This window comes from Terrapene carolina, unplaced genomic scaffold (assembly GCF_002925995.2).
Source record: "Terrapene carolina triunguis isolate 2854851 unplaced genomic scaffold, T_m_triunguis-2.0 Scaffold67, whole genome shotgun sequence".
Taxonomy (NCBI): Eukaryota; Metazoa; Chordata; order Testudines; family Emydidae; genus Terrapene; species Terrapene triunguis.
The window spans coordinates 133,655-148,073 of NW_020664418.1; the positions used below are offsets into that span (position 1 = coordinate 133,655).

The following is a 14,419-nucleotide window of genomic DNA, read 5'->3' on the forward strand; positions in this document are numbered from 1 at the left end:
TTTGTTTTTTTTTTTCACCACAATGGATGACGTAGTGCGGGCACTGATACAAGCTACGGCGGCCCAGCAGGATGCTACCCGTGTCCAGGCAGCCGCCCAACAGGAGGCAGTGCGGCTGCAGCAAGAGACTAATCGCCTGCTGATGGACCAGGCTGCTCAAGACCGAGCTATATTGCGGGAACTGGTAAACCAGGTAAAGTCCCTTACAGAGCTGAATCGCGGCCATGATGGGACGCGGCTCATACAGGCCAGCCATTGGCTGCAGAAAATGACACGGGAGGATGATGTAGAGGCATACCTTCTGGCCTTTGAGAGGACAGCCCTACTGGAGGCCTGGCCTCGAGATCAGTGGTCTGGCATCCTTGCCCCATTCCTGTGTGGGGAGGCCCAGAAGGCCTACCATGATCTGCCTGAAGAGGCTGCGGCAGACTACCCCCAGCTGAAAGCAGAGATCCTGGCCAGATCTGGGGTAACGACAACAGTGCGGGCCTGGCAGTATCACGGTTGGAGGTACCAGGAAGACAAAACCCCGCGGTCCCAATTGTATGACCTCATCCATCTCGCACAAAAGTGGTTGCAAACAGAGTCCCGGAGTCCGGAAGAGATACTAGCGGTTCTGGTCATTGACCGATACATGAGGGGACTACCACCAGACCTTCGTGCCTGGGTAAGCCAGAACGAACCCTCCACCTATGGCGAGGTTGTCGCCCTGGTAGAGAGGCGAAGGACAGCGAGGGAGCTGACACGACCAGTTAAGGAAGAGGCACCCCGGGTTAAACTAGCAGCACCAAGCCCTAAAGTTCGGGTGACTGGGCCACCAGGAGGGCCCAGGTGGAAAAAGAGAGAGGCTGAAGGCCCATCAGAGGCCACAAAGAGTCAGAGCACTGAGGGAGAAGAGGATCGTGATCTTAGACTGCCCAAACCAAGAGACCGGAGAACGCCTAGGGCTCCATACAGATGTTATGCCTGCGGGGAGTGGGGACACATAGCGGCAGTGTCCCAATGCTGAGGAGCCTATGCAGTGTAACCTGGGGAACTGGGCAGCTCCATGCTCCCTAATCCACCTTGTGGGGGTCTCACTAACCCCACATATGTATACCAGACCAGTGAAACTAAATGGGGTAGGGACCATAGCACTGGTTGATTCGGGGAGTGCTATCACGCTTATCTCAGGGAAGCTCGTGAAGCGTAGTCAGCTGCTGCAGGCTAAACATACAGGGATAACATGTGTCCATGGGACAGTTAGTTACTACCCCACCATCCCAGTAAAAATCGAGATCCAAGGGAACACTACTGAGGTAGCAGCAGGTGTAGTCCCAAAACTCCCATACCTGGTGCTCATAGGGAGGGACTTCCCAGGGTTTGGAAACTTACTCCCAGTAGGGGGATTGGAGAAAGATGGGGGACCCTAAAATTGATGAGGCATCCACAGCAGACTGTCAACCCCCAATCTTCTCTGAAATATCCCCAGATTTGTTCTCCACTCCCAGACAGAGTAGAAAGACAAAGAGGGAAAGAAGGGCAGCTTAAGGCCTTGGGAACCTGAATACTGACCCAAAGCCAGAGGGTCGCTCTTTTAGGTAGGAGGACCCACGCAGCTGAAAAGGAGGCCACGCAGGAGGGAGAAGCACCTGAGTCTGACCCCCACCCTAATGCTTCTGAACCAGTAGAGGCAACAGAGATTGGGCCCCTAGATCTTGGGCAGATTAGCCCTGGGAGAGGAAATTTTGGACAGAACCAGGCAGAAGACCCAAGGTATGACAACATTAGGAAGGAGGTGACTGAAATAGATGGGGTCCCCGTGGAAGGAAAAACCCAGGGACCAGGACCCTACTTCATAATGAAGAAGGATCTCTTATACCGGGTTGCACCAGTACAGAGGCAGAAGGTACAGCGGATCCTAGTACCTCAAAAACACCAGAACGCTGTATTAAGTCTTGCTCATAGTCATCTTTTTGGGAGGCATTTGGGGGTAGAGAAGACCCTGGCACGAGTCCTACGACGGTTCTTCTGGCCCGGAGTACATGAAGAAGTACAGAGGTACTGTGCCTCCTGCCTGGAGTGTCAGCTGCACAGTCCCCATCCCCACTTGAGGGCACCTTTAGTACCCCTTCCCATCATAGAGGTCCCCTTTGAGCGAATAGCTATGGACCTAGTGGGACCCCTGGAGAAGACGGCTCGGGGCCACCAATATATACTTGTTGTTTTGGACTATGCTACTCGCTACCCAGAAGCCGTCCCCCTGCGGAACACGGCCTCTAAAACTATAGCCAAAGAGCTGGTGGGGATCTTTGCCCGAATGGGGCTACCGAAGGAGATATTAATCGACCAAGGAACCCCATTTATGTCGAAGCTAATGAAGGACCTCTGTGCGCTGCTCCATATACATACCCTGAGAACTTCGGTCTACCATCCGCAGACTGATGGGTTGGTAGAAAGGTTTAACCGAACCCTCAAGGCTATGATAAGGAAGGTGGTAAGTCGGGACGGGAAGGATTGGAACACCCTACTACCCTACCTTATGTTCGCTATCCGGGAGGTACCACAGGCCTCAACTGGGTTTTCCCCCTTTGAGTTATTATACGGGCGTCACCCCCGTGGCATACTAGATATCGCCAAAGAGATCTGAGAAGAGGAACCCAACGAGGGGAGAAATATAATAGAGCATGTAATGCAGATGCGAGACCGGATAGCCCGGGTTACCCCTATTGTGCGGGAACATTTGGAGAAGGCACAGGAGGCCCAGCGAACCCATTACAATCACCACGCAAAAGTGCGACAGTTCCAACCAGGGGATCGGGTTATGGTGTTGGTACCCACGGCAGAAAGCAAGCTTCTGGCCCAATGGCAGGGGCCCTATGAGGTGGTTGAACCCGTGGGGGAAGTAACCTACAAGGTGCGGCAGCCAGGACGCAGAAAACAAGAACAGATTTATCACGTTAACCTTCTGAAACCCTGGCATGCACAAGAGGTATGCACGACGGTCCAAAAAGACCTAACCCAGGAAAACAAGCCTTCCAAACAGGTGAGAGTGTCTCCCGATTTAACACCAGACCAGAAGAATGAGGTGTCTGAGATGATCTTCCGGAACCAAGATGTGTTCTCGACAAAACCGGGTTGAACAACCGAGACATATCACCACATTGTCATGAACCCTGGGGCCAGAGTAACAATGAGGCCCTATTGGGTGCCAGCGTCAAAAAGGGAGAGAAAAAAATGCTGGAGTTGGGGATCATCCAAGAATCCCACAGTCAGTGGTCCAGCCTAATCGTGCTGGTGCCCAAACCTGATGGCACCACAAGATTTTTGCAACAACTTCCGGCGACTAAACGAAGTATCCCAGTTCGACGCGTACCCCATACCTCGCATAGATGAGCTAGTGGACCGTCTGGGTAACGCCCGGTACTTGACTACCCTAGACTTGACAAAGGGGTACTGGCAGATTCCCCTTGCCGAAGACGCAAAGGAAAAGACTGCGTTCTCTACACCAGAGGGTCTTTTTCAATATACTGTCCTCCCTTTTGGACTACATGGGGCCCCAGCTACCTTCTAGCGCCTCATGGACAAGCTATTATGCCCGCATAACAGTTATACTGCTGCCTACTTGGACGATGTGGTCATTCATACCCCAGACTGGGAAACCCACCTGGAGAAGGTGGAGGCAGTCCTCGATACCTTCAGGCAAGCTGGCCTTACAGCAAACTCTGCCAAGTGTGCTGTAGGGTTTACGGAGGCCAAATATCTTGGCTACATTGTGGGAAAAAGTCTGGTAAAACCCCAAGTGAACAAGTTAGAGGCCATCCAAAATTGGCCCCGACCAAGTCGCAAGAAACAAGTCCGGGCGTTCCTAGGTGTGGTGGGGTATTACCGACTATTTATCCCCCACTTTGCCGCAAGGGCAAGCCCCCTGACAGACCTAGTGAAAGCCCGTGGACCTGATCTGGTGAGATGGTCTGACGCAGCAGAGGAAACATTCACAGACCTACAGACTGCCCTCTGCAATAACCCCGTACTGATAGCCCCTGATTTCACCAAGGAGTTTATCCTACAGACGGATGCATCGGAAGTAGGGTTGGGGGCCGTTCTATCACAGATGGTCGGGGAGGAGGAACACCCAATTCTATACATCAGTCGGAAACTCCTTCCAAGGGAACAAAAATATGCAGTGGTGGAGAGAGAATGCCTCGCTGTAAAATGGGCCATGGAAACATTGCGCTACTACCTGCTCGGGCGCAGATTTGTCCTCGTGACTGACCATGCCCCTCTTCAATGGATGCAGCAGAACAAGGAGAACACCACAAGGGTGACCAGATGGTTCTTATCCCTCCAACCTTTCCAGTTCCGTGTGCAACACAGAGCAGGGAGCCGTCATGGCAACGCCGATGGCTTGTCACGTGTGCACTGTCTGGTGTCCCAAGCTGCCCAACCCCTTGGCGTTGAGCAGGGGGGAGGGATATGTGACAGACCCAGACCAGTGGGGTACAGGAGTCTGGTAGAGGGCAAATATACTGGTCACTGGATGAGTAGTTTTCTGTTCCCTGAGTGACCAGAGCAGGGGCTGCACTAGAGTAATCAGGAACCTGCTAGAACCAGTTAAGGCAGGCAGGCTAATTAGGACACCTGGAGCCAATTAAGAAGAAGCTGCTAGAATCAAGGCAGGCTAATCAGGGCACCTGGGCTTTAAAAAGGAGCTCACTTCAGTTTGTGGTGCGAGTGTGAAGAGCTGGGAGCAAGAGGCGTGAGGAGCTGAGAGTGAGAGGGAACCCACCAAGATAGAGGAGGAACTGTCACACTTATTACAACAAATCTATAACCCAGTAACATCCCCCCAGCATTTTTTCTCCTTTTTCCCCCTTATGATTGGATAGGTATTAACTGGCCACTTCACCTTGAGTGGTCCCTTGAAATATGCGTTAACTACTTAGCAAAACAATTTGTTCCACCTTGTATTTAGTTGTGACACTTAGAGTACATTTCCCAGCCCTGATGAAGAGCTCTGTGTAGCTCAAATGGTCTCTCTCACTAACAGAAGTTGGTCCAGTAAAAGATATTACCTCCCCCACTGTGTCTCTCTAGCATCCTGGGACCAACACGGCTACAACACTGCATGAGAAACTTAGGGCAGCTTCTCTTCTAAAGCAGATGGAAAAGCACTAAAAGCTCCTCTGCACAGTCTTTAGCCAATGACAAGGGGTTGGCTTTTGCATCGCTATTACTGCATTGGTCCACTCAAGATATTATTTGCTTTCTATACCTCTAGTCCTCTGACCTTGCTGAAGAAAAATGGCATCAGTTACAGAGCTGCTTTGATCCAGTTGGGTAAACTTCACATAACGCAGACATTCTTGAGGTCTGTGTGAGAAATGGTCTGTGGTTGGCTGGAACGTTGATCATGGCAAATGCTGCCAGCAAAAGGCCTTTGAAAGGGATTCCAGCAGAACTTGTGGTTCCTGTATGTAGACTCACGGGCCTGTGACGCTCTCCCTCGGTCACTCACCATGGCGGGCTCCCTGCTGTTGCACTTGAGTCTTCACGGTTCTAACTCCTGTGGTGATGCCTGCCTGCTGGCCCTTTGCTGCAGAAAACCTCCCTATGCTTCTTCCAGGCAGGGTGGAGATGAGAGACGAAACCCCCAAATGTTACCGGTTTTCAGCAGGGTGCCCAGATGTAGGAGCCCTGGACTCAGCTTTACAAAAAAGAAGAGAAATGAGAGAGAGAATTACAATAAAATAAAAAAACCTGGCATAAGCCTTTCCTCCTTGTGGCTTCTTATCAAGCTGTGCATTCGCTAGGCCCACCACCCATTGCACTCTTACCAAAGTTCATCTCCCATAGAGGTCAAGTCTGACTGCTCCTCTTGAAGCACGGGGTGAGGTCGTTTCTCATAGGTGGAAAGGAGTCGCTACTCCTTCTCTTGGTGTGCTGCTCCCATGGGACACTTTAACGTAGAAAGAAAGGTCACTTAAATGTTGTTGTGGGATCAACATTGTGGTTGTGTCTGTGACTCAGAAATGAAAATGACTAGTTTCACTATCCCAAGGTGAACGAAGTGCAAAAAGGAAAGAACATACATGCAGTAAAGTAAAGTATATTCCTGCCGTTTGGTCCCTAGTAGTAATATTTATTTTAGTAGCAGTTCAGTAGCTCAGAGGCCCCATCTAAGATCAGGGACCTCTTGGCCTAGGCCAGGGATGGACAAACTGCAGGCCATATGTGGCCTGTCAGACCTTTTAATCTGGCCCTCGAGCTCCCGCCAGGGAGCAGGGTCAGGGGCTTGGCCCGTTCCATGTGTGCCGTGGCTCCGCGTAGCTCCCAGGAAGCAGCCGGCATTTTCCCCCTTCCGGCTCCTATGCGTAGGGGTAATCGTGGGCTCCACATGCTGCCCCCGCCCCAAGCCCCACCCACTCAGCTCCCATTGGCCGGGAACCGTGGGCAATGGGAGCTGCGAGGGCAGCACCTTTGGACGGGGCAGCGTGGAGAGCAGCCTGGCCGCGCCTCCGCGTAGGAGCCAGAGGAGGGATCATCTGCTGCTGCTGCTGCTTCCAGGAGCTGCTTGAGGTAAGCACTGCCAAGAGTCTGCACCCCTACCCCCCCCCCCCCCGTGCCCCAACCCCCTGCCCCAGCCCTGATCCCCCTTCCACCATCAGAACCCCTCGGTCCCAGCCTGAAGCACCCTCCTGCACCCAAACCCCGCACCCCCAGTCGGAGCCCTCACCTCCCCCCACAGCCCAACCCCCTACCTGAACCCACAGCCCCCTCCCGCATCCTGAACTCCTCTTTTCTGGCCCCACCCCACAGCCAGAGCCCACACTCCTCCCCGCACCCCTACCCCCAATTTTGTGAGCATTCATGGCCTGCCATACAATTTCCATACCCAGATGTGGCCCTCGAGCCAAAAAGTGTGCCCACCCCTGGGCTAGGCACTGTACACTTAAGTATTGAGAGACAGTCCCTGCCCCAGGGTAATTACAATCTAAACAGACAAAGGGCGGGAGGGGAACTGACTTGCCTAAGGATCACGCGTCAGGCGAGTTGGTAAGCCAAATATATCTAGGTTTTCTGACTCCAATTGTGGGGCCCTGACAACCGGATCATGCCACTATCTTACAGAACATTAGAGACATTATTAGTAAAGCAGTTCAAAAATATTTTTACAAAAAAATTTTGTTGAAAAGTGTCTCTGTTCAAGTCTCTTTAAGATTATATATTGAAGATTCGACCCTGGCAAATTGAATGTCGTCTTAAAAGTTTTTAAACAAATTTATTTTTATATTTTTGACGGGTGGAGGATTTCTTGTAACAGCAGAAAACAGTACTTTGCAGCAATAAAGCCCACATAATTACAGTCTTTGTGGTGATCATCCTAGAACCCCAACTAGCTAAACTGCCAAACTTTTTAAAATGAATTGGATAAAAGGCATACGATGATCCAAACCACTGTTGGTCAGATTGCAAACCTCCTTCTAAGGCAGTATGCTGATATTGATCCCTGTGTTCTTCTAACACAACCTCTACCCCTCTCTTACGTATTACACTTTTATTTATTTAGGTTGCAGAAGTGCCCAAAATGTACTTGACATTTTCTAAACACTGACGTGTCTCTAAAACGACGAGTCCGGGGGCACCTTAAAGACTAACAGATTTATTTGGGCATAAGCTTTCGTGGGTAAAAAACCCACTTCTGTATCAAAACATGTGCAATCTAAAAGCAATAATTTATTGACGGAAACTATGTAGTACATGAAAGCCCAAAATTCTGGGGTTAGTAAAATCATTTGGTCTCTTCTGACATGTCTGTCAATTTACAAGTGGTTGGTGTGTGTTGGGCATGCATAACTGCACATCTGGTCATGATTTACAGTTCATGGAACTGTAAGATCTGATTTTTTTTTTATCCTTAAATTGTTGCCTGCATTTTTAAGTTTAATTAATGTGTGCACGTTTGATGTTCCTGTTGTAGAACAAAATCAGGTAAGAGTAGCTAATAGTTTTTCTGTTGTATTTTATAACAGGCAAATGAGGTGACTGACAGTGCCTACATGGGCTCAGAGAGCACTTACAGCGAGTGTGAAACCTTCACAGACGAGGACACCGGCACGCTGGTACATCCCGAGATGCACGATGAAGTAGAAACGGACAGTGCTATTGATTCCACGGTGCACTCAGAGTTCACCGATCCTATAGAGGATCCAGAGAATGGGTCAGTGCTGCTCACTTCTGACAAGTATGTGGGAGGGAGGGAGGGAGGAGGAGGATGACAGCAACAGGGTCAAATTCATTGATGGCGTAAAGCAAGCACAACTCCACTGATAGCAAACTCTCCCATGATTTGAATTTCTGGCAAGAATATAATGAGTTTTTGGGTCTTTCTAGTTCTAACAGCTTGTTAGTGTTTGTGACTTTATGCAAGAATTAAATATTCTGAAAAAAATAGTATACAGCCTATTTTTAATGACCTTATTTAGTGTGGTAATCTTTTGGAACCTGGACACAGAAAATGTCACCTCCTGTGCACATCTGAAAGCTCTTCAGAATCTTTAACCTCTCTATCAGTTGTCTAGTTGCTTATCTGTTCAGGGCCTGAGATCTCTCACAACACTTTGAGGAGCAAAGCATAAAGTTTAATATACCACTTTAAATTATATTTTTGGTTATTTGGTTTCTAAAAATAGGAGTAGTATTCTTAGTATTCCCACCCAAACCTTACTTTGTAAATATGCATGAGTAACTGTAACTCCAGCTTAATGACTTTTGTCTGAAAAATCTGGTTGCAGAGTATGACTAAAAGACATTCTTTCATGTGGTCTCTGGAGCAGCACTGACATTCCTTTAGTTTGGAGGAACTGCTGTGCTTGACTTGAATCCTCCCCAAAGGATATTGTGAAGGTAGTTTTGGGGGTAGGGAGGGAAATGAGAGAATGATGGAGAGAGGTAGGAAAGAATGGGGAAGCTGTTAAATTCTACTCTTAGTAATGACTTCCCAATGGAAACATAATGACCTCTTCAGACTTTATTGAAATAAAAGTTTGTTTAACCTTTCTAGTTAAAGTCTGCTAATTAATGTGCTCACTGTAAGATTGAGAAGCAGATCAGCTGAGTCCAGAGGTCTCCATTCAGGTTGGCATTTCTTTGTTTGTTAAGCCTGTCGCTTCACTTCTTCCAAAAGTGAAGAGGGGATGACTTTTCAAAGTGCTTCTTTGCATGGTGGGGAAAGGGTGGGGAGCAGGTGCTCTGAACTGGGGTGGAAAGAGTGCTTACCATGAGAGGCCCTGGGTGTTATAAAGGAAAGGAGATTAGCTGGCTGCGCTTTCTTTGCCGAAGAGTGTTCGGCTCAGTGATTATTAACTCTCTCAGTGTATAATCAGTTTCCAAGCTGCTAGGCCACCAAACAGCGCTGATTGTACCAAGGAGGGTCAGCAAAACATGCCGGCCTGCATACGTTCCCCCCGACCCTCTGGAAAAATGGCTACATGTCTTGGACTCACCTGCCTGTAGGTACAAAAGCCCTTTGCTTGGGGATTTTTTTAAATTAAATTGGGACCATCACAATTAGATTTAAAGATGGGGGAGGGGGAGGTGTTTACAGTGCTTTGTCCATCCCTCACCTTCCTACTTGTTCAGTCAGGCAGCGTCCTGTAAAACCCTCTGTGGTTCAGATAGTTTATAATGGGGCTTTAAATAAATGTTAAACTTTGGGTTAAAATGTGGAAGGAAGCTTAAGAAATTGAAAATTGTGTGAGGGAGAATATTTACCCAAGAAATCTGACTGCAGGCTGTGGGATTTAACGGCATTGAGGCAGGGCCCCCTGTAGAACTGCCTCTCGCACCTCCATTGTGCTTCCATGGATCCATCGCACAGTAAAACCCTGTCACTGTAGCTGTTCAGGCTGAGCGTAGTTCTAAAGGTGACCTTTCAGTCACTGATATTAAAGTCTGTGCACCTTAGACTGTATGAACATAAGTAAACATTTCAGCTGTTGATTAGAAAGATTTCTGTAGGATTTTGAAGCCCTTAACATCTACAGTAGATATGCATGAAATAGCACAAGAATGTGTTTCATAACACTGCCCTTTCATAGGGCCCATTCTGTCCTTTAAAGGGATCTGCCTCGCTGAGATCAGCCGAGATGACGTCTGCTCTGACACATTTTCTATATATTTTGTTTTGTAAATAATCTTTCCTCTGCTTTGTTCTGGCCTGTGTTGCTTTCTTGATGGGTAGAGTACCCTCTCTCATTTGTAAAGGAGGTGCCCTGAGCATCAACCCATCAGCCTCTGTTTATGCATTTACCTTGTGGATGAAAGACATTCCTAAAAACTTTGAGGCTTGAAAGCATAATTTTTGATGGACCTAGTTAGAGATTTAACTGCACTTCCTTAGTATGTAGGAAGGTGTGCAGATTCCCAGCAAGTTGAAGCTGAATTTATCTGCTGTCAGACTCGCTTCTGCATGGATGGAAAACTTTTATTAGCAGAGTAAGGCTGAAGTCTCTTAAATGCTGTATATTTTTGTCTTAAATGGCTTATCTATAACTTTTTCATTAGATTTAACGTTGGTCAGATACATTTTTTTCTTTAGCAAGTGGATAATGAAATAAGCCACGTCCTTATAAATAGCGGAATTTTTTAAGTAACAGGTTCTCTGACTGTCGTTGGAATCAAGAAAGGATGATGGTGCCCGGATGCTTTTTTCTTTATGCAGTTAGTCTGAATAGCAGTGTCTGCTTGGAACGAAATTTTGGTTCCATCTTAGACTTTCTCCAGTGGTCGACTCTTACAATCCCCTATTTTCTCTAGAGTTGCATAAAAGCTCTGCATTCCAGTTCCACAAGATTTTCCATAAATTAGTATGTAATCAATGGTGTAACGAGTTAATATTTGTACAATGGGTTGAAGATGAAGTGTTATGTAAAGCAGGATGTTTTTAATGACTGATGATAGCTTGTGTACCTCCCCGTTTTTATCCACCTGACTGCTTAAAACATTTTGCAGGGAAAACCAGAAGAGGGCTATTTAGGTTAGTGGCTGACTTAAAGGAAACTTTGATGTTTTGAATAGCTGCCTTGTGCAACCAACGAGGATCTGTGCCACTGACTGGTTAAACCCCAGTACTGGGCTCTTAATAGGATTACACAGCACTAAGTGAAATAACAGGCTAATGTGTAGATGTCGGCTGACTGTATAACTTAACTGCATGGTGTTAACTCAGGAATCATTTAGCTTTGTTTTCTCTGCCCAGCTAGCTGAGCATACTTCTGTGACGAAGTGGGGTTTTATTAATCTTGTGTTGCATGCGAGTCTTACTGTCCTATCCTAATATTGTGTGTACCTCTGTTTCCCTGTGTACTGCACCAATATTTCAGTGGTGGGAATTGGGTATGTGATTTGTGCCGAGACCCTCTGGGCAGGTGAGGCTGCCCAGCGGTCTGCACATATGCTATGGCGGTGCCCTTCATAACCTGAGACCCAGGAGGGGGGTGCAACCAGGTGGCACCTTTTGCCCGTGAAGCAGGACAAAGGGGAGGAGGAGGAGCAACAGGGGTGTCAGGGGACGGATCACTGGAAGCTGGGCAGTCTGCTTGGGGGACTGGAAGAGGGGGAGTCCAGGCCGTCTAGCCCAGGACTCCCCAAGATGGACTTGGCTGAAAGTCACTGATTTCTGTGATAGCAACCTCTGTTCTACGCTGTATTCTTGTCATCTAATAAACCCTTCTGTTCTACATGCTGGCTGAGAGTCACTGCTGACTGCAGGAGTTGGGGTGCAGGGCTCTCTGGCTTCTCCAGGAGCTGCACACTGGGAGGAAGGGGATGCTGAATGCCCAAGGTCAGACCAGTGGCGTAGCCAGCTTCTAAGAGGAGGGGGAGCAAATATAAAAAAGGCACCCCCCCTTAGCTCCTCCTCTGGCCACGACCCCTCGGCTCCTCCTCCGGCCGCCCTGCCCCTCCCCCCCCATGGCTCCTCTGGCCCTGCCGGGCCACCCCCGTGGACCCCCCCTCGCTCCTCCGGCCACAGCTGCTGGCCACCATGCTGCGCCTCCCAGCTCCTCTGGCCGTGCCCGCCCGCCGCCCCCCCATGGCTGCTGGCCATGCTGCGGGCCGCCAGGCTGCACCCCCCCCCCTTCGCTCCTCTGGCCGCGGCTGCTGGGGTGAGCTGCGGGCCACCAGGCTGCGCCCCCCGGGCCCTGCTCCTCTGGCCACGGCTGTCGGGGTGCGCTGCGGGTCGCCAGGCTGCACCCCCCGGGCCCCGCTCCTCCGGCTGCTGGGCTGCGCTGCAGGCCGCAGGCCGCATGCCGTGCACCCCCCGCTCCTCCAGCCGTGCCCGCCGCCCCCCCATGGCTGCCGGCCACGCTGCCTGCGCCCCCCCCGCTCCTTTGGCCGCCGCTGCCGGGCCGTGCTGCGGGCCGCATGCCGCGCCCCCCCCCCCCGGCCGCTTTCGGAAAGGCAGGGGAAGTGGCTGCTTCCCCTGCACCCCGCTAGCTACGCTACTGGGTCAGACCCAGGAAGGTCAAAGCTGTGTATGCTTCTTGCCCTGGTGACAATATGCTCAGAGAGAGGAGGCATGCTACACCAGAGTCCTGACTGGCTTCGTGTGGAGTAGTTCCAGAGCACTGGCCCACTGACTCTGTGACAACTTCACCGTTGGTTTTACTGACCAAATTATACATCATCTCACCAGTTTTACTATGCCAAGTTTCATGGTACTTCTGAGACAGGTTTGTTGCATTTACTTTGGTGCTCACCTTGATGGACATGACAGACTGTTGGTACAAACTTACACAGAGCACTTGTGTTGCCCCTTCCAGGGTCCAAGTACTGTACAAATTATGCTGTAGCCTTCCACTTTCCATAAGAATTAGTCCTTTATCCTGAATTGGCGTGTAATAAGCACAATTGGAATTGTGGGTGTAATATGCACCTTTGGAATGGTAACTACCTTGGCAACATTTTAACACCTTTCTTTTACTCTTTGCTCTGATAGATCCCACCCACATGACCTACCCTTGAGCTCAGACCTCAACAATCACTCCATCGTTACCGTAATTAGTGGGGAGGAGCACTTCGAGGATTACGGAGAAGGGAATGAAGCAGATTTGTTCTCAGATAGCCTGTGTAACGGAGGAACCAGCTTTAGCAGCTCCTCTTTCCTTTCTCCCAGGTAATATCACACCTAGTACTGGCAGTATTGTAGCTACTTCCTTTGCATAGCATTTTTAACCAGGCTTTGCACATGTGGGATTTCCTTTTGTTTTATACGTCAAACTGGTTCACAGAAGGAATCCTGTCAAGCTGAATACAATTGGCTAGTCACTTCTGAAGTTAAAAACCTCTTGCCAAGTTGATTTTCAAAGCAACAAAGATGCTCATAGCTCCAGTAGCAGTTGTTGAGGGAGTGTGGGGGGGGCGGGGGAGGAGGTTTCAGTTTCACATGCATCAGGGAAAAAGTCATGTTTCTTTTCCCGTGAGAAGTGTGATTAATACCAAAACCTTTTGTTAGAGAAAACTAGTACCCTGCCTTTGCTGATGCCTCTTGATTCAAAAACCTTCCTTTTATGACTTGCATGTGGTAAGTTGGTTAGTTTGCACTAGCTGATGCAGCTTTCTCTGTTGAAGCCAGCATCAATGGCAGATGAGGCAGTGTAGTGCAGTGGAACAGCTGGGGGGCTTGGAACCAGAAAGTTGCTGGCCATAGGGCTGGTGTGTTTCCTGAACACTTCGTGTTTTGTGAATAAATGATCCAGCTAGAAAGCAGAGTAAAAATCAAGAAGAGTTCCTTGATGCTGACCCACTGCTACATCTGAATAGAGGTTTCCTGTGGAAATAAATAACTAGAAAAAACCCTGAGTGTGCTTTTAACTGTTGAGAAGTCCGTATTTTGTCTTGCAGAAACAATAATTTTGTGGAATGGAAGTATAAAATACCATTGCCAATATGATAACCCTGAAATTGCTGGGGAAAATAACATGATTATTTCTCTTTAGGATAATGGCACCTAGAATGGCTCCACCAAGGAAACACATTTGTGCTTTTTTTAAATAACTGTAAAAGCCCTTCATAACTATCTGACTCGCCAAGATTCACAAAGCCTGATTAAAACTCAGTAGGCAATTTAGGACTCTATTGGTCTGAAAAGGAAAAGCTCTTGTGAAAATCACACATACGTCGTTTTTAATTGCAGTAGAGGGGACACCACTTCTTTGCTAAAATCACCGGTGAAACAATATCAGACAACAGATGATCTTTGCTAACCCTAGAATCCAGAAGCTACAATCCCAAGCTAAAAGTAACAGAGGGTCCTGTGGCACCTTTAAGACTAACAGAAGTATTGGGAGCATAAGCTTTCGTGGGTAAGAACCTCACTTCTTCAGATGCAAGTGAATCATGGTTGCCAGCTCCCTTCAGGTTGAAGAGGACAAAGTTG

The 14,419-nt window shown here is 48.8% G+C and overlaps 1 protein-coding gene across 2 annotated transcripts in view; it reads left to right on the forward strand.

Annotated features, from left to right (window-relative positions):
* The window catches only part of RAB11FIP3 (RAB11 family interacting protein 3), a 185,790-nt gene that overhangs the window by 133,146 nt on the left and 38,225 nt on the right, over window positions 1-14,419 (forward strand). For both annotated transcript variants that reach the window (XM_024219653.3, XM_024219661.3), the window contains exons 4-5: window positions 8,013-8,200; window positions 12,980-13,156. In XM_024219653.3, coding sequence (XP_024075421.2) covers window positions 8,013-8,200; window positions 12,980-13,156 — 365 coding nt within the window. The remainder of the gene's footprint in view (window positions 1-8,012; window positions 8,201-12,979; window positions 13,157-14,419) is intronic.